Source organism: Ovis canadensis, chromosome 9 (genome assembly GCF_042477335.2).
Source record: "Ovis canadensis isolate MfBH-ARS-UI-01 breed Bighorn chromosome 9, ARS-UI_OviCan_v2, whole genome shotgun sequence".
Lineage (NCBI taxonomy): Eukaryota > Metazoa > Chordata > Mammalia > Artiodactyla > Bovidae > Ovis > Ovis canadensis.
The window spans coordinates 33,949,325-33,967,634 of record NC_091253.1 but is presented as its reverse complement, the minus strand read 5'-3'; the positions used below and the strand labels follow the sequence as shown (position 1 = coordinate 33,967,634).

At 35.6% G+C, this 18,310-nt stretch overlaps 1 protein-coding gene across 41 annotated transcripts in view; it reads right to left on the bottom strand.

Annotated features, from left to right (window-relative positions):
• Nucleotides 1-18,310, bottom strand: part of CYRIB (CYFIP related Rac1 interactor B) — a 144,704-nt gene that overhangs the window by 9,734 nt on the left and 116,660 nt on the right. For 28 of the 41 annotated variants that reach the window (XM_069600963.1, XM_069600974.1, XM_069600971.1 and 25 more), the window contains 5 exons: nt 18,086-18,168; nt 11,405-11,526; nt 7,237-7,342; nt 2,028-2,164; nt 877-954 (listed from right to left, as the gene is read on the bottom strand). In XM_069600963.1, the coding sequence (XP_069457064.1) occupies nt 877-954; nt 2,028-2,164; nt 7,237-7,342; nt 11,405-11,526; nt 18,086-18,158 (516 nt within the window). In that variant the 5' untranslated portion in view covers nt 18,159-18,168. Of the gene's footprint in view, nt 1-876; nt 955-2,027; nt 2,165-7,236; nt 7,343-11,404; nt 11,527-17,391; nt 18,169-18,310 lie in introns of all 41 variants that reach the window. The other 13 variants (XM_069600958.1, XM_069601000.1, XM_069600994.1 and 10 more) reach the window with 2 other exon arrangements.

Genomic DNA, 18,310 nt, shown 5'->3' with positions numbered 1-18,310 from the left:
TCTTCTGATCCAGGCCTGTCTTAAGAGCAATGACTTCATAAAATATTTACTCAATGGTCTTGTTTCTTTGGTTTTTTTAATTGGAGGACAACTGCTTTACAGTATTGTGGTGGTCTCTGATGATCTTTTTGGTTTTTTAACCTTTTATGCCACTTAACACTCCTTACAAACTTACATAGTATTTCTTCATTAAACTATCTACTTGAGGCCAGGGATGATCCTAGAAATTTTCTCTGCTTCCCATACAAATCAGCACAATATAGGTCCACAAAATATCCAGAGAAAAAGATAGTATTTTTCTCACACTTAAGGTTGGCATTTGATGTCTAGGAGAAAAGAGTATTAATTAAAATGAGAGGTCAAGAGGCTAACAAGCCAGAACAGATGCTATGCTAGCCGACCAACAGGCTCAGAGCCGTCTTCTCACACGGCAGTGTCACACAGACGTGCTTGGGGTCCAAGACCCCGCTCCCCTTCCTGCCAGAGTTAGTGCTGTTCCTATTCCGGGTCAACCTCTCCCCAAGAGTTTTCCAATCTAAGAACATGGGGACAAATAACTCATAACCACTAATTCATGAAACTTTTCTGCAGTTAAAATAAGAAAAGAGAAATTTTTTATCAATGTTATATAGACAAAAAGCAGTTTTACTGAAGTAGCTGTGGAACAAAGAACCAAGTAGAAAAATAGGTAAATACCATATGGCTTGCTACATTTTTCTCTTTTTTCCCACAGCTGTGGGTGCCTGTAATTATTAACTTTACTACTATCTTTAGCTTTATCTGAATGAATGAGGGAATGAATGAATGAGTAAAAGACCAAACTGAACAAATCGAAATCTGAATTATTATCACGCCATAATTCAAGCTTTAACTTACTGGAACATTATTAATCCTCATGCGACTCAATGTTCTTCTGTAATAGCTGAAGTCATTCTGTATGGCAGGATTTGTCATCTAAAGAAAACATTTATAAAAGAAAAAGTTATTTACTAAAGGATAGTATAAAAATTAAATAAAGTATCTATTAGAGTTGAAATTAATTTACATTATTGAATTTGTAATACCACTTTAAGAATTAAAACCGTTATCATCCAAGATGACAATCTGCACTTAAATTATGTAACACTGTGCTTACTGCACTGATTTGCTAACTGTCTCATGATGGACACAGAAGACTGTGCACACTGGTTTTCAGTCAGTCAGTACACTGTCCTTCTTTCTTCTCATTAATTTCAGATAACAGATGAAAAGGCTGCTCACCAAAAATGGTATTACCAAATAGACAAAAACAAAAAGGAATGTGTGGCCACTCACTGTGGGTTATTACAATTAATATACAGGGCAGTCGTCAAATAGACTAAAATTTTATAAACAAACCATTTGTGTTCCAAGTATGAATGGAGGAGAATAGCTGTCTATGATATAATGTTTATAAACTGCTGGAGTTAGGAATCTAGCTCTTCCATTTTCTAAACAAGGTACGTGGGGTGCTGGAAAGTCAGAGGACCTGCCTCATTGTTCGTTACTATGATAGAAGTGGAATTAAGGTCTCCTGATATGGAATTTAAGGCTTCTTTCTTTAAATGCACTCCTTCTAGCAAAAAGGATGTAAATAAGTAGAGGCGGGGAAGGGGAGGGTGTGAGAGAGAAGACAGAAGGGAAGAAAGGAAAGGAGAGGGGTAGGAGAGAGAAAGAAAAATCAACATTTTTATACATTAATAGAAGAATGCTGGGGAAAAAAACTGGGGATAAGCAGAAAAGAAAAAATATTAGAAGATGTCAATATTGTTTCAGAGATACTTTTTAAAATGAAGCTAAATGAAAACTGAATATTGAGCAATTTGTTGTTTGCTATGCTACACCAAAAAGCCTGCATAATTTTTAAATCCAGTTTTCCACTTTTGCTGAGGAACAGCAAACATCATGCCACCACATTTTAGTAAGGGCTCCAGGCATTTCCTCCTAGTACTCACTGAAAGACGCATGATTTTCTTCTATAACAAGGAGGACCAGCAGGACAATCCTACCTTAAGTTCATCAAACCGGAGTGTAAAATGAAGAATTTCTGCGAACTGTTTAGCAAGAGCCTGCTCTCGCTCTAGATGCTGGGTGGGAGAATACGGGGTACTTGTCAGGGCTCCCAGAAGACCTCTTAATGCTGCTTCTAAAGAATAAAACATTAAGATGTTGTTTGTATCTATTTATCAAAAAGCGAGCATTTTAAAATTATTTTGATTTCAATTTCCATAAAAATAAGGTTTCTTTAAAAGTTTGATTATCTAAACATAACACTCAAACTGAGTACTTTCACTAGAATAGAAACCCTGAAGTGACTAACTCAATTTCTGTAAACCCAAATTCAGAATCATGAAGAATGTGAATCTGAATGAAATATCAGGATCAAAGGACAAATCTTACATTATTTTCACATTCTACACAGTGTTGATTTTTATGAAATGGTAACTGTGACTATGTCTTTTTTGGTGAAACTATGGTCAGTCATAACTGTATGTGGGTATGAATGAATTACCAACTTCACATACTTTGTGCTGTTTATTTAATATGTGGTTTAATAAGTAGCTTCCTGAGTGTTGTACAGCTCGCTATCTCAGGGCCATAATATCAAACATTCTAATTCATTACACAAATAAAATTGTCCCTTGAAACAACCGCTACTTTTGGAATGCCAGACTAATATTGTGTTTAAAAATGGAAATACTAAAAAAAATAATAATAAAAATATAGAAATACTGATTTCACTTCAAAAAAATCCCAGAAATCAAATGAATACTGTTACATACTACAGAATCATACAACAAGGCTAGTTTCTATTCAGAGAAAACAAAGTTTATAGAGTTAGATGGTGGTCTGCCATTTATGAATAAATGCTAGATTAATAAAGATATTAATGAAAACAAATTTATCTCACATCATCAACTTTTAAAAAGCTGAAAAATTACCAACTCTACCATTTATTTTTTTTCGATTTGATCTACCCAATTATGAACTAATACCCATACTTGTGTACTTAACCTAGTCTGTCATTTAACTTTCACTGTCAACTATGATATGGACATTACAGATGGATAAACTGAGTTTCAAAGAGGTCAGACCCCCAAGGGTATATGTCATAAATGCCAAGTGCTTCTGGCTTCACAGCCCTATTATTTCTACCATAATAAGCTGTTTTTCATATAAAATGACATTCTAACTAGCCTTCCATAACCTTTTAAGATTAAATTATTGATTAGTACCAAGAGTAAGTACCCTTTATGCGTCTATTACGTGCCAAGTACTGAGCTAGACACTATTTGTAACCCACACAGTAACTTCAAATGATAGTTATCATCCTTTTTTAATAGTAAGTTACAAAATATATTGATGGTCTAACATGGGTCAGGCACTGGGTACACCAATGAAGATGGACACACCCTATCCTCACACACACAGAGACTAATTATACAGAGAGAAGACAGACAACTTACCACAGCTGGGATATGTACTGAGAAGGGTATGGTACCGTGGAAAGGTGTGAAAATGGAGCTTCACCCAGTTGCAAACTCAGGGAAAAACCTGCCTGAGTACATGACACCTGGACCAAGACTGGACTGCGCGCTAAGGATGAGAAAGAGTCTGCAGACAGACAGGGCAGGTAGCCCAACCCTGAATGGAGAGGGGCACGACCGAGCAGAGAAACTGCAAGACAACAATGCAGGTGGAACAGAGAGGCAAGGAGGAGAGGAACCTAAGACTAAAACCATATGCACATCATCTGTGTGCCACACGAAGCACCCTGGCCCTGCCATCTTAGCATCCCTAGAGAAACTAAGCAGGATAGTGATATCATCAGGTTAGCATTTAAATTTCACTTCGGACTTCCCTAGTGGTCCAGTGGTTAAGAATCTGCCTGCCAATGCAAGGGACTCCGGTTCAATCCCTGGTCCAGGAAGGTTCCACAAGCCACAGGCAACTAGGCCTGTGAGCCACAACTACTGAGCCTGTGAGCCACAGCTATTCAGCCTGGGTACACAGAGCCTGTGCTCCACAACAAGAGAAGCCACTGCAACAAGAAGCCCCAGGCACCTCAACTAGAGAAAGCTCTCAAGCAGGACCAAAGACCCAGCCAAAAACAAATAATTAAAAAATAAAAACTCCACTTCATCTGCAGCATGGAGAACAGACTGTGGCAGTATGGATGACTTATCGAGTGGAGAAATAATGACTGATCAGGCCACAAAGTAGATCCAGAAGGGGGAACAAGGCCTGACTAGGAAGAGGAGGCCCCTTCAGAGACCAGAGCCATATAGTCTCTTAGTCTTTTACTGCCAGCCATCCACTATCAAAGACCAGTCTGAATCCTCAGGAAAGAACCCAAAGGATACGGACTGCAGGGGATTTGAAACAGCCAAGAGAGATAACCACCATTATTGTGTACTTCAGAACCTTCTAAATAGGTTTTGGTGAATTTAGCTCACTAAAGAGGAGTCAACGTGCTGGACAGACTCACTCACTGTGATCTCTGGAGGTGGCCGCTGTCAGCCCCTGCAACGGGAGGAAGACTAAGCAGACACAAGGCAGTTGTGTACTGTCTGGACACACAACCTTCCCTTAGACAGCTGCCTCACTTGGGAAGGCCTCTGACCAAAACAAGCAAGTACAGGATGTTTCTTAGGTCAGCAAGGTTAAACCATGTTGGAAAGCTCAGTATCTTCTGAATTAGTCAAGTGATCCCTCTCCTGGAGTCCAGCCCATGGCTGATCTATAGTGCTCGAGCCAAGCAGCCTTCTCTTTGAAATTCTGAAGGACCACATGGATCTTCACAGTTTGTGTGGTGCTCCGGGTGCTGTGTTCGGTGTTTATCCTCATCTCTGGCTTGACAGTGCAGAAGAGAAGAGACAACAGAGGTTACGTGCACTTAAAGCAGAGGGCTCAACTCACTGGAGGTCCAAGTAGGACACTGAAGCTCACAGAATTTAAATGATGGAGCCAAGAGCACACAGCTAATAACCACCAACACCAGAAATCAAACACAGGCCATTAGGCCTTGAAAGCCTGAAATCTATTATTATTGCTTATCCTAAATACCAACAAATATTTGATATATCAGACACATGTATTCGTTAATCCATGTTGCTCACTCGTTCAACACTGAGTTCCTATCACATGCAAGCAAGGGTATGCATCCCGTCAGCAAGGCAGCTGGAAACATGAACCACGTTACCAGCCAAGAGATGAGGAGTGAACCACCAGATCTTAAATGTGTACTTCGTTCGCACCTTTACAGAAGTCCTAGCCTACACAACCAAGGCTCAAGGCTTCCACACGACAGGATGAAAACCCCAGAGCTTTTTGCTACTACCTGTGTCATTACAACCTCTGGTGAGATGGAACACAGCGCTTGTGCCAAAACACACACCACTCACCTGATGTAATTCCAGTAGTTAAAATATGAACGTGTAAGCCTGCCTGGTTTGACCTATTTTATAATTATTCCTTTTTTTTTTAATTGGCAAATGCTAGGAGACCAATATGAACGTGAGAAGGATCTATGCAGCAACAAAAGCATTTTAACTTCAAAAGCAGCTGGGAACTAGCAACACACAAGAAAACTCTTATTTAAAGTAGCAGTGATACTACTAAGAAGTAGAACTACTTATTTAAAGTAGTAGTAAAGATAACCAAGAGGAAAACACCTAGGCCCCCTGAGGTTACAAAGCTATGGATTACGTAAGATACTTGACTGAAAGAACTGACCGCTGTGCTTAAGGAAAATAATTTATAATTCTTACTTCTATAAGAAAAGGACAATTTACACAAACGCTTCTATCTCAACTATTACTTGTCTTTGCATTTGACAGCATGTACTGCATCTAAGGAAAAATAGCAATTCTCCTACTTTTTAAAAAATATGGATATTTAAAAAAAAACAGGATTTCAACTTTGAAGCAGAGGTTGACACAAATGGCCAAGTAGTTTATTTAAAGACATAAAGAGAGCAAGATGTAAAAAAGCAGGATGCAGTAGGGACTCACGGCAACTAGAAAGCACATGCCTTAACTAATGGACACTGTCAGTTTGCCACTTAGCTTCCCCAACTGGAGGAAAGATCAATTGATCAGTTGTTGCCTAAGCACCTGATTTTTCCAAAGCAACCAAAGACTTAAGACACATACACACAAAACACAAACAATTACCAATTTTAAAATGTGGCAACTAATTAGGAAGTTTTAAAAAACCACATGGGCAAAACAAATCATATCTCGGGTCTAAATTTAGCTTATAAGCCCCCAAAAGGTATCACCAACTCAATGGAGGTGAGTATGAGCAAACTCCAGGAGATGGTGATGTATAGGGAAGCCTGGCGTGCTGCAGTCCATGAGGTCACAAAGAGTTGGACACGACTGAGCAACTGAACGACCAGCTTCTATCTTACAGTACTAGTTTTCTTATTAAATTGTATGTACTCATTTAGGATATATAACATATTTATATGATTCAAAAAGTACAACTATATAAACACATGCCAAAAACTTAAACTGAAATGTTTCAAACTTCTAACACAATCTACACCAGTTCCCACCCCACGCTCCCAACTTCACAAAGTAAAACCTCTTCCAATTTACACAAGCAGCTAAATGGCTAAATCTTATCTGGTGTCTCCTTCTTCAAGAAAAAGAACTCCAATTCTACTTATTCACTGTATTAAAGGCACAATTCTGATCTTGGAATAATTTTTCCCATACAAGGGAAAAAGCATACCGTTCCGAATTCTTTTTACTTAATAACTCCCTCGGTAACTTCACATATACCATTAGCTTCCCAGTTCTCATCGTGTACAGTTTTAGGTACATGGATTTGATCAATCTTAGGAACACAAAAATCTAAATCACTGAGGAGACTGAGGATTAGTTCCCACACATGGGAAAGGATTTGCTCCAGAGCTGGAAAGGAATTCTACCAGCAGTTCTCACAATAGGACACTTTAGGCTGCAAAAAATCAGAAATCTTCTTATAGAAGTTTTAATTTGTTGAGGAAAATGGTCTAAATAACTTAAAAGACCTAGCCGAAAAGGAAGACAGCAACATTAAGCTATATAATCTTAGAGTCCACCAAGCTGCTTTACCTATGAGACATATATATTTAGCAGTGTGAACATGAAATCTTGTAAATAGCTTCCAATATCAATAAACTCCTTTTTCACTGAGGAAGTCATAATGATAAAACTTTTCACTTACCTAACCTCTGAGAAAATTCATAAAATTTCTTTAATTTGCCTACTAGTGGAACAACTGCACCCCATGCCTTCTCTTGTAACTTCTCGTCTGCTGGATGCTGGATTGCCTTCAAAATCCAAAGAATAAAAATAATCAAGATTTATTTTAAAATCATAACAGTATTATTTTTACATTAAAATACAGGTTTTGGCAAACATAGGAAATCCTGGTATAGTCTATGAAACTCAGTATAATGGATCCAGGAGAGCTGAAACTGGCCTTCTCAACTCCAGGGGTACTTTAAACCTAGTATAATAGTTTTCATCACCCTTGCAATGGATATGGATAGAAGAGAATAAAAAAAGGACACAATGTATGTTTGTCAGGTATATTATATACCTGTTAGAATCTAAAATTTAGACTCTCAAATTTAGAACCAAATATACCATTTTATATTTTTTCCCATATCACAGATAAGCTTTCTTAGAAATTCTTTAAGAATTGTTTTAGTGGATAAAAGGAACAAAAAAGGCAGATGGTAAGTGAAATAAGACCCAATTCTGGGGAAAAGGCTAATAAACTCTCAATAATTCAAATTCCAAGGTTCAACCTAGCTTAAAAAAAGCTATCAAATACTGAAGAACCTAAATCAACCTGAAAAAATGTGATTTAGAAATTGTTACTTATCCCTTCCCTATAACTAAAATCCTATTCTGGAATCTAAATTTCTTAGGTTTTCTTGAAGAAGGTGAAAAAGTTTCACATGTGAAAGGGGAGAAAATAAAACATAATCTAGAGACTCTATTGTAAATATGAATATGTTCTTTCTCTGCCCAGTCTTCCAAGTCATTGAGCAATCATTTGTAAGTACAGAGGGCTATTCCCAAATAAATGTATATTATTGATTTTATCTTTCTTTCACTTATAGATGGCTTTTCTTCACCTTTTTTCCATAACCTGGTCTGCTTTTTCTAACATCTTCACATGAGCTAAACATTCCATCTGAAAGGTGAACCGCCTGTTTACAATATCATCAGAAGATAATGGCACATTCAGATTTTCCCAAGACACTAGTACTCTGACTCCATCCACACAAAACCAGAAAGAAACAAATAAAACTGAAACTAAAGATTTAGAAGATGCTTCAAATAAATTAGTGACAAGCTAAATAAGTGGGCTATATACACTGTTTAAACAAACTGCTTTATAAGTTTGTGGTTATATTCAATCTTTTTTTACATAAACATATAGGAGTCTGAAATGAACCTCACTTATATGACTATCTAGAAATAATGTTATGTTAAAGAAAACTGGAGTTTACAACATGTAACAATCCTTATTTCACATTTTGTTAATATGACTATTTCAAAGGGACTGTGATATTATTCTGATGTGCACGAAACAATCCTTTTGCCTTTAAGCCAAATCTCAGTGGTTTTATATCAAGTAGTAAAAACTTGTTCATTTTATTATTTGGGGAATAAGCAAACAGATAAAAATTTAAAATTTATTTTCTTCTCTTCAGAAGCCTATCCAATCTCTCTTGCAAGGATTTAATCACGATTTTCTAAATACCAACTCATTCTCATAATATTAAAATGCTCCAGCAAACATCACCCACTGTCAAGACTGAACAGAGTTAACTATTTCCCTGGGTGTGCCTTGCCTGGATTCAGAACCGAAGACACTGGCTGCTCTTCTATGACAACTGTTTATGGTTTACCTTATACTTGTGACTCTCCTCTCAGAGCAGTTCCACCGCTGTTAGATAACACTTTTGACATAGCACCTATATCATAGACTAATGTGGAAAATGGCACTTAGTGAGATGTCAAGCCTTTTTTAAAAAAAAGTGATGGCCACCATTAAAAAAAATAGTAATAACATGTGAAGTGCTATGGCAAAAGAGTACAGGGAAACAGATTATAAGGAAGGCCAGGAACTGAGCAGGAAAAGAAGAAAAGCAGTGCAGTGTTCCAAACAAAAACAAAGGCAAGGAACTGTACATGTGCAAGACATCGGGGAAACAAGCAGTCCAGTGTAGGAGAGGTAAAGAGAACAGAAGCAGGTGAGGCTGTCATGGAGTAGGCATTATAACTCTTATTTTCAAAAATGTTAAAATGTTTGATATATCAAAACATTAGCAGAAAGTTTTTACTTCCCTCTCTAGTGGTTTATTCTACAGCATAAGCTTTGTTTATTTAATAGATTCTTTTTTTAAAAAAAAGTATCTTATTTATTTGACTGCATTGGGTGTCAGTTGCAGCACACGGGATCTCTGCTCTTAGCTGTGGCATGTGGGATCCAGTTCCCTGACCAGGGATCATACGCAGGCCCCTGCACTGGAAGCACAGTCTCAGCCACTGGACTGCCAGGGAAGTCCCTAGATTCTGTCTTAAATCAAATTTTATTCACCTTCAGAGCTGTGTTTAATAAAGTGCTATTTAAACAAATACATATAATAATTCACCTCATTAGCATAGTAATAACAGTAAACTCTCAGTCTATGTTCTGTGTCAGCTTCTATGTGTCTCTTCTGATAAGATTATCTAACTTTATCCTCAAAACAACTCTATGAATTGCTTCCAAGTTTTTGCTATGATGAATAAGGCAGCCATAAAGATTTTTACATTTATCTCCCCGTTGAATGATAGCCTTCTGGAGAGTATCTTCTAAAATTAAGTATCTGACAGAAGAGTACAGATAATTTTATAGATCTGATTTTACACCTTGTCAAACTGACCTCCAAAAAGACAATAATTCTACAATGCCACTTGCATTGATTAAGACTGTTTCTTTAACAACAAAACAAAACATGTTTCTTCATAAACCAACCTCCATTAAACTTTAAACACTTTGTTATTCTATTGTGTGCCTTCTCAAAAGGTACAATAGTTGTTCTACTAAGTCAATTAAATCTTCACACTGACCTATGACAGTTTCAGTAGTCACATTTGTTCTTTATACATTAGATTTATACTCAGCTTTGATATGTTTAGAAAACTTGAAATTCACAGAAATGGTTACATGCCTTCATTTACTGAAATCGTAAGGTTTTAACTCAAGCCAATGACACTGGCAAGATTAGTCTTCTTGCATTTATTCTTCAGTAGTTACTAACTGCTTACCAAGCACTGTACTAGGTGCTGATAACACAAAAATAAGAAAGAAACTTTCCTCAAGCTAGAAGGCTGAAGAAATAGACATCATATATCAGTGATTTTTTAAAAAAAATGTGCAAAGTGCTATGGCAAAAGAGTACAGGGAAGCAGAAGATTATTGGGATTTGATGGAAGGATAGGAACTGAGCAGGAAAAGAAAAAAAGAAGTGCACATTCCAGACAAGAACAAAGGCAAGGAACTGTACATGTGCAAGACATTTGGGAAACAAACAACAGTCCAGTGTAGGAGAGGTAAGAAGAAGAACAGAAGTAGAAGGTCAGGAAAAAAATGAAACAACAAAGTGTGAGCTATGCCTTCAAGAAATATAATGAGAAAAAAGAGACAGAAGGTCCAGAGGCCAGGGAGTTTCTTTGGGTAGTACAGGACACCCGAGTGTATGTGGGCATGCGTGGGGAAGAACTCAGTAAAAGAAAAAGATGCAATTAAGAAAAGGAAATTCAAAGAGTAAAGTTTCAGAGGAGGGTGGAGAACAAAGGTAGAGAAGTTGGTCTTGGTAAGAAGTAAGGACACGGCTTCTTCTGGGGGGAAAAAAAAATAAAAGAAATGGAAAAAAAGATGGATGAAAACCTGGATAAGTTCAGAGGTTTGGGAGAAGAAAGCTGAGGGAGACCACACCATACATTTGCTCTGTGGTGGCGTCAGACACAGTTGAGGGGATCTAGACCACAAAGATGGTTTTGTTTTCTCCTAGGAAGCTTAGGAGGAGCAGAAAGATAGACTGGCAGAACTGAAAAGCCATAGAATGCTCGATGGTCTCCCCTCCAAAAACAGTATGAACAGCACCACCATGGATACTGTAAATTTCAGGTACGAGAGTAAACCAAAAGAATTCTCTTTAATGTATATAAATTACATAGTTATAGAACCTTGGTTTGTTTACCCTTATATCACTGCAACCACTTCTGAAATAATGCAAGTGATCTTCCTTTAAATAATTGTGACTATGGAAATAGACAATACAATACAGGAAACAATAAAGATTAAAAAGAGTGACAGGAATTTTCACCTCCCGTATTTCATGGCCAGCTCCTCTATATGACTGCAAGTCCTCCAGGATGCCTTCTGCATCTTTTAGAACCACATTCACCTGGTTATAAATTTCCTTCTCAGACTCTGTCGGCTGGGCATCTAAACAGCAGGAAAGCACAAGAAAATTTACAGTCACATGATTTTTTAAAGTACATATACAATAACTCAAGTATTAAATAATCCAATTTTCTAAAAAGTTGGTTTGACTTAACTTTTCCAATGCTAACTTCACACTTCTTAGAAAAGACTGATCATTTTCCCACAGTTCTGCATTTGAATAACTAGCCTCAAGTTGATAAATAGCACAGAGAAGCAAGGAACATCAAACATTACTATTCAAGTTACAAATCATGACATGTTATATTAAACAAATGAGAGTTGTAACTCAAAAATTTTAATTGTCAGTGTATACGCACTGTTTCTACTATACTCACCACTAACAGTAATGACTGAAAATGCATGAATAGCCACCTATTTAACTCAACAGAAATGAAATGTAACGTACCTGGCTCATCTACAGTTTAAGACATAAACTACTTTCCTATAAAGTTCAATTTAATGACTGAGTTTTGATATAAAAAATTAGAAACTAAGAAAAAAGACTTTAGTGGTTCTAAAAACCACTTTATACTCTGACTAGTGAACTTCTCTGCTGATGAACAAAAGGTACAGATTACTATGCAAAGGAGTTTGAGTTAAGAAAGGACTCCAGAATTACTAGGCTAATAAAAACTAGATACTTTAAGATACAATATTATCACTGAAATTTTGAAATATTAATGTAAAAACTGAGTTTCTATATACTTGGGAGTGAGTGAGAAGAAAAATGAATGGGGAATTATAAAAAGCATAGTTAGGAACACAAACATATGGGCATGTCCACCATGTGTGGTGTTAGCCACAAAACATAGGTTTTAATAGATGAGTATTTCTAGATTTCTCTGTTAAGGCCCGAGGTGACAAAAATCCTGTTTTAAATACCCTGGTCATTTGTTTTGCTAAGGATAAATCTTTTTTATTCAATACATTTGATTTTTGGCGGGGGGGGGGGAATGAGGGAAATGGATGTTCTGTGAGGAATCTGAGTTTTTCATAAATCTTTCCCACTAGACTATATTCAAGACTACAGACAAGGCAAAAAGCACTTGAAATAATAAACATTATGATTACCATAATGTTTTAGAGAGCAATTGTGGTGTCAGAATTCCTCCATGTTAAAATTTTCTCTTATACTCTGGAGGGTAGGGGAGGCAGACCAAATTTATAATATGAATTAAGAACATTTCTCATAAATATTATTTACCAATCATTTTCTGCACATACTCCACCTTCCCATAAATACACAAAGATCTATTTATTCCTTTCTTTAAAAATTTTTTAAAAACTTAGTTCACACACGAAACTAGGAGTCCAGGTGCCTAAAACCTGGAACTTTACTTTGTGCTTAAGGCAAGTCATAATTCAATTTCCTTTACTAAACTTGCCAACGAGTCAAAAATATATCATTTATATTTTTAAATCAACAAATACAGTACCAAACTTTAATTTCAACATACTTAAGACAGTACTACAGCAACACTAAGAGTAACATTCACATGCAAAGCCAACTTAAGAATTTGTGTTCTCAAGTCTATCTCCTTATTGTGATAATCTCCTTTCAGAAATCATGTATTTTTTAAAAAATGAAACTGCTATGACAAATTACACAAGAGGAATCGACTGAAAAATTTAAAAGACTGTGTCCAAAGCTATAAAGGTATTACCAGGAGCAAATACTGATATTATAGCTAAATGATTTTTTTAAAAATCAGAGTTTGTCATTTAGCAGTACTATTTTTTCATTTAGCCAGACCATATTCTCCAGTCATAATTAGACACACACTAAAACAAAGTACACCTCAGTTATAACTTTTTATACTTACACCAGATGCAGTAGAGAAAAATTTTACATGCAAAAAACAGCAGTTTTATACTTTCCATATGAAATTATGAAACTACAGACATAACATCAATAGTAGACACGTATCATACTTTGAATTCATGAAGTGGGAATTCATGACAAAGGACAATATTTTGACTATTATATATTAAAAGATATTTGTGAAGTTTGAAAATACTAAACTATGTATTTTGGGTGTGGTGACTAGCTGTTAACAGAAAAACATGACACTGAGAATATATACAAAAGAAATATTATCAAGGAGATTTAAATAGACCTTGGAAGTGGTTAATCATTATTAAAGGTTTAATAAGTACCAAGAAATTTAAAAATAAAGGAGAAGATTCCAGTTTCCCTTCAGGGTGGAAAAAATACCCAGCACCACACTGATTAAACATTTTTTAGACTGCCACAGGAAAGTCACATTGATAATTTTGAAAGCTGCTGAAGACTGCTGCAGAAATGAAGACAGACAGAAAAGAGCAGACAGGTGAGCACTGCGTTACTGACAGCAAGTCATGCAAAAGGCGGAAATACTCGGGTTGGGGGGGGGGACAGGACTGCATAAGATAAGGCATTTTTCCCCAAAATGGGGTCAACCAAGACTTGTCACTTTGATTTTTCATAGCAAAAAAATGAAAAATTTAATTACTTGAGGAAAAACATATCACTTAGCCAATTAACAAAAGGACATTCATTTGATTGTGAAATGCTATCTACTACTGAGAGTAGGCATAGTGATTACTCATCAAGCTTAGTTTTAAAAGCTGTTCACGGGAAATTAAAGCATGTTTCAGTTGCTCTTACTACTGGAAAGTAGAATTAATTATTTTAATAATTTCACACCAGTTTCCTACTGAAAAGTCACTGAAAGTAACTGCTAAAATTGACGTTGTTATGGTACAGAGGCAAAGATGAGCTACAAAAGAAAAAGAATTTAAAGTCACATAAAAATTGTAATTGTGATAAGAGGTCTTTCTGCTTTAATCTCATTCATTCATGCAGTAAATATTTATAATTCCACTGAGGCAGGGTATGTACAGTATATACCACTGTTCAGTACATAAACTTAGTACCTAGTAGATTTTCAATGATAAATAATTGTTGAATGAATGAGAAGGTATAGATTTTTAAATATGCCTTCAGCATGTGTTAAAGAAGGCTATTGTGCATTTTTATATCTAAAGAAAACTACCCTACATCATTTTAGAAAAATAAATATAAGAAAATGCATCAGAAATTTCAAGTACAGGGCAAAAGCAACTGAAAATATATAAAAGGTAAAATGGAAAAACAAAAGACTAAGAGAGTGGGTACTATCAAATTATTTTTTGACTGGGGGGAGAGGGGAACAGCAAACACAAAAGACACAAGAATTCGAAGAAATGTATGACTAAGTGGAAAGGCTCTATAACAAAGAATTAGAGAAAGTAAGAGTCTATTTCTCACAAACAACCACCTATATTTACTCTTCTATTTGGTCTACCTGGAGTTACACAAATCAAGGTTAACTAATGAATACTGAACTTCTGTGATCATGAAGCACCTTGCTAAGGTTGGGAAGGGACATAAAAATAAAAGTCCCTCTGCTCGAAAGAGACAACTGCGTGAACTAATACACACAGTAGTTATAGTTACTCAGGCTGAAGATCTGTCATTAGAATGAGCTATAAATTAACAATGTCATTATAAAATAAGAAATTTTAAGAACTAGAAGAGGCTGTATAGGCCCCGATTCAGTGCTTTTAATATGCTGTCATTAGCATAACTTGGCAAAATTTATGGGGCAACTCCTGGACTTACATATATTAATCAAACCACTATTCTTAAAATCATATAGGAATAATTTGTTTTAAGAAAAAGACCTCCTTTCTAGTACCACAAGTAGATAAGATGCTTCACTGAACACAGAATGTCATTTCACGCCTTAAGGCTTTTTAAAAAAAAACATGTTGTTCCTTTTTCTCCACAACACCCTGCACTAAATTAGCATGAACCATTCTCATCGCCCTTCACAACCCAACTCTACTATCACCGTCAGGAATTCTCTCATCAGGTCCAACCCACTCATAGGTAAAGGTAATCCCTTTCCTGACCTATATACTTTGAATGATGTAAGTAATTAGCTTGCATTTCTATCTATTCTACTGGATTGAGAACTCCCCAAAGGGAAGGGTTGTTTGTTAGTTATCTTGGCATCCCTAGTATCTACTGGCTGGCACACACGAGGCAAGCTGAAGCGAAAAACTGTGTGTGTGCAAGCACGTGTATTAAGGGATAATGATGTACTTTAAAGACAGTCTTCATTTTGTAAAATATAGGGGTCCATTAAATCATAGTTCAAAACTAGAATAGTTAATTTTTATACAACTTGATGCAAAATGCCAATATATCTGTCTGTATGGTACTGTTTCTACAGCTGCTCAACCTTGGAGAGCTAGGTAGGCTTAAACCAATTAAAATGATGGTAAGAGTAAAGCTAAATTATTCTGGTAACCTAAATATTACAGTTTATCTAGAAATAAATAAGGTATAAAACACTTTAATAACAGAATATGACTTTAATCTCACAAGCCTATGAATTGGAGAATCAACTGTGTTGGCAATTTTGAATCTGGTATAAAACAGTTAAAAAGAAAGGAAGTTTCAAGGGGTCACTACAGTAGCTGAATGATAAAATACACTTTTACAAATGCACATTTCCAAAAAGAAGATAAATATGCAAATAGATGAGAGATAAAACTGATTAAGACAACTCTGATGTTAGATTCAAAAGAAAACATATTTACAAAATATAACTAACAGGGACAAACTCTGACCTAGTTTGCAGTCTGTTTTCACTACATTTCATTGACAGGTTACCAGTAAGTGTCAAAAGTCTTACATTGGCTGATATAAGCAACAAATACTTATTTTATATCTGCCTTTAGGAAGTTAACACTTCATATGTAGTTCTTCACTGTTGGTTATTCTTGTAATTAGTTTTAACCTTTTCCTGCTACTACATTAGCTATTTAAAATTTAAGGATCATGATCCAAACCCTCCGATTAGGAAACCAAGATCAAATAATCTTTTGAAAACTACAGTAAATTCATGCTTCTCACTTGACCACAACATAACGCTAGGTTTATAAAAAGATCAAGTGCCAAGTCTTGAACAAGATCTTGACTGTATCAAAGCCAAGATTCTGCAAATGTAAGGGACTTGAGACAAAGATAATAAGGAGACAGAATAGCAGAAAAGTATACAACAGCAAGTTTGAAACAAATGCAAGTAAACTAAAATACAGCTCTAATGTAAGCTGCCTCATCTGAAAGAATAATCCTCAAATCAGCAAACTGCTCAATATCCCCAAGCTGATTAAAATTCATGCTAAACATGCATTTAAAATAGCACTGTTAAATTGTTGAGAAGGGTCAAGAAAACTATCATTCAATAACATCGTTCCCTAAAAACCAAACAATATGGTCCTGATGTTGACATTACTACTCTTCACTAGCCTGCACAGAGTATGCAAACTGTCAGTATGAAACATCAATAGGAATGTAATAAAAGTGGAAAAATATCAGAGACCACAGATGGCCCCATTAAATGGAGACAAACTATCTATTAATGTGCTCATATGATCTGTCCTTGTTTAAAGAAAAAAAATACAAATTATTCATAAACTAGAATGAACTGTATAATATCACATAAACTGAAGTTGATGGAAAAAATGCAACATCTCTGGGAGGATTTATTTTAAGGGATTTGTTTTAAAAACCATAAAATGTCTTAAGTATGTAAAAATCTGTTCAAATGTTTTAATCTCAGATGAAAATGCAAGTGGTAATGTGATCTATAACCTAAAGGCTCTTCACCCTTTCCTAACAATTTTCTAATGATCAGTTAAAGTAGCAACATTCACACTAAAACACCAATTGAATATCATTGTTCCCAATTTGACAACCAGAAAAGCTAAAGCAATACTGACAGCCAAAAAAGCAAAAGCCTCTCAACATGCACAGAGGTCGAGGACACTTACCTGCCACTCTTAGACCACATTACAATAGGTCATGCAACACAAAACAAACAGAAGGCAAATTACTTAAAGGTCTGTGAACCCATTATTTTTCTTTTTATTTAGAGTCAGAAAAAAAATGAATTCCTGAAATAAATACATTTAATAAATTTAACTTTTAAAATCAGTTATCTGCAAAGATTAAATAATTAAGGTTCACACTTACCTTTTAATATTATGCCCAAATTACTGAGCTTTGAATGGCCTTCATGAACAGATTTTGTATTCAAAGTATTTCAATACGTATATAGAGTAACTGAAACCTAATCAATTTTTCTCAACTACAGTAAAATTTTCCCCAAATATTGCTTCTAATTAACAAATCTTGAAGAAGCATATCCTTTCCATCAAAATCTTTTCACAAAAATGTTTCCAGAGCATCTCAAATGTTTTTAGTAGAGATCTCAAATTATAAATTAATGTCCAACTAAGAGATATAAATCTCTTATAAAAATTCAAGTAAAAATATTATCACAATTTAATCTATAAAATATGACTTCCAGTTCTAGAAGGCACAAGAAGTTTTACTCAAACAATTCATAGCTCAGTCATGCAAAGCAAAAGTTAAAAAGATGGCAAAGTGGAAACATTCATTTAGTGCAAGACAAACGCAGTCTACTGCAGGCAAGGAAAAATAGATATAAAATCATCTTCTCACTTTCAAAATCAAGGAAAAAATTTGGCCCCTGCTCAAGGTCTGTGCAAGTCAAAACTTTAAGAAGATTCCCCATGTTAAGGTACCTGTCAAGACAAGAATGAGAAAAGAGAAAATATCCCTTTATAAAAAAGAACATCTGAAATTTAACTTAAAAAAAAATCGTAACAGGGAAAATGTTCATTAGGCCATGAATTCGTCCTTCAGGTTACCCAGACTGTGCTCAGG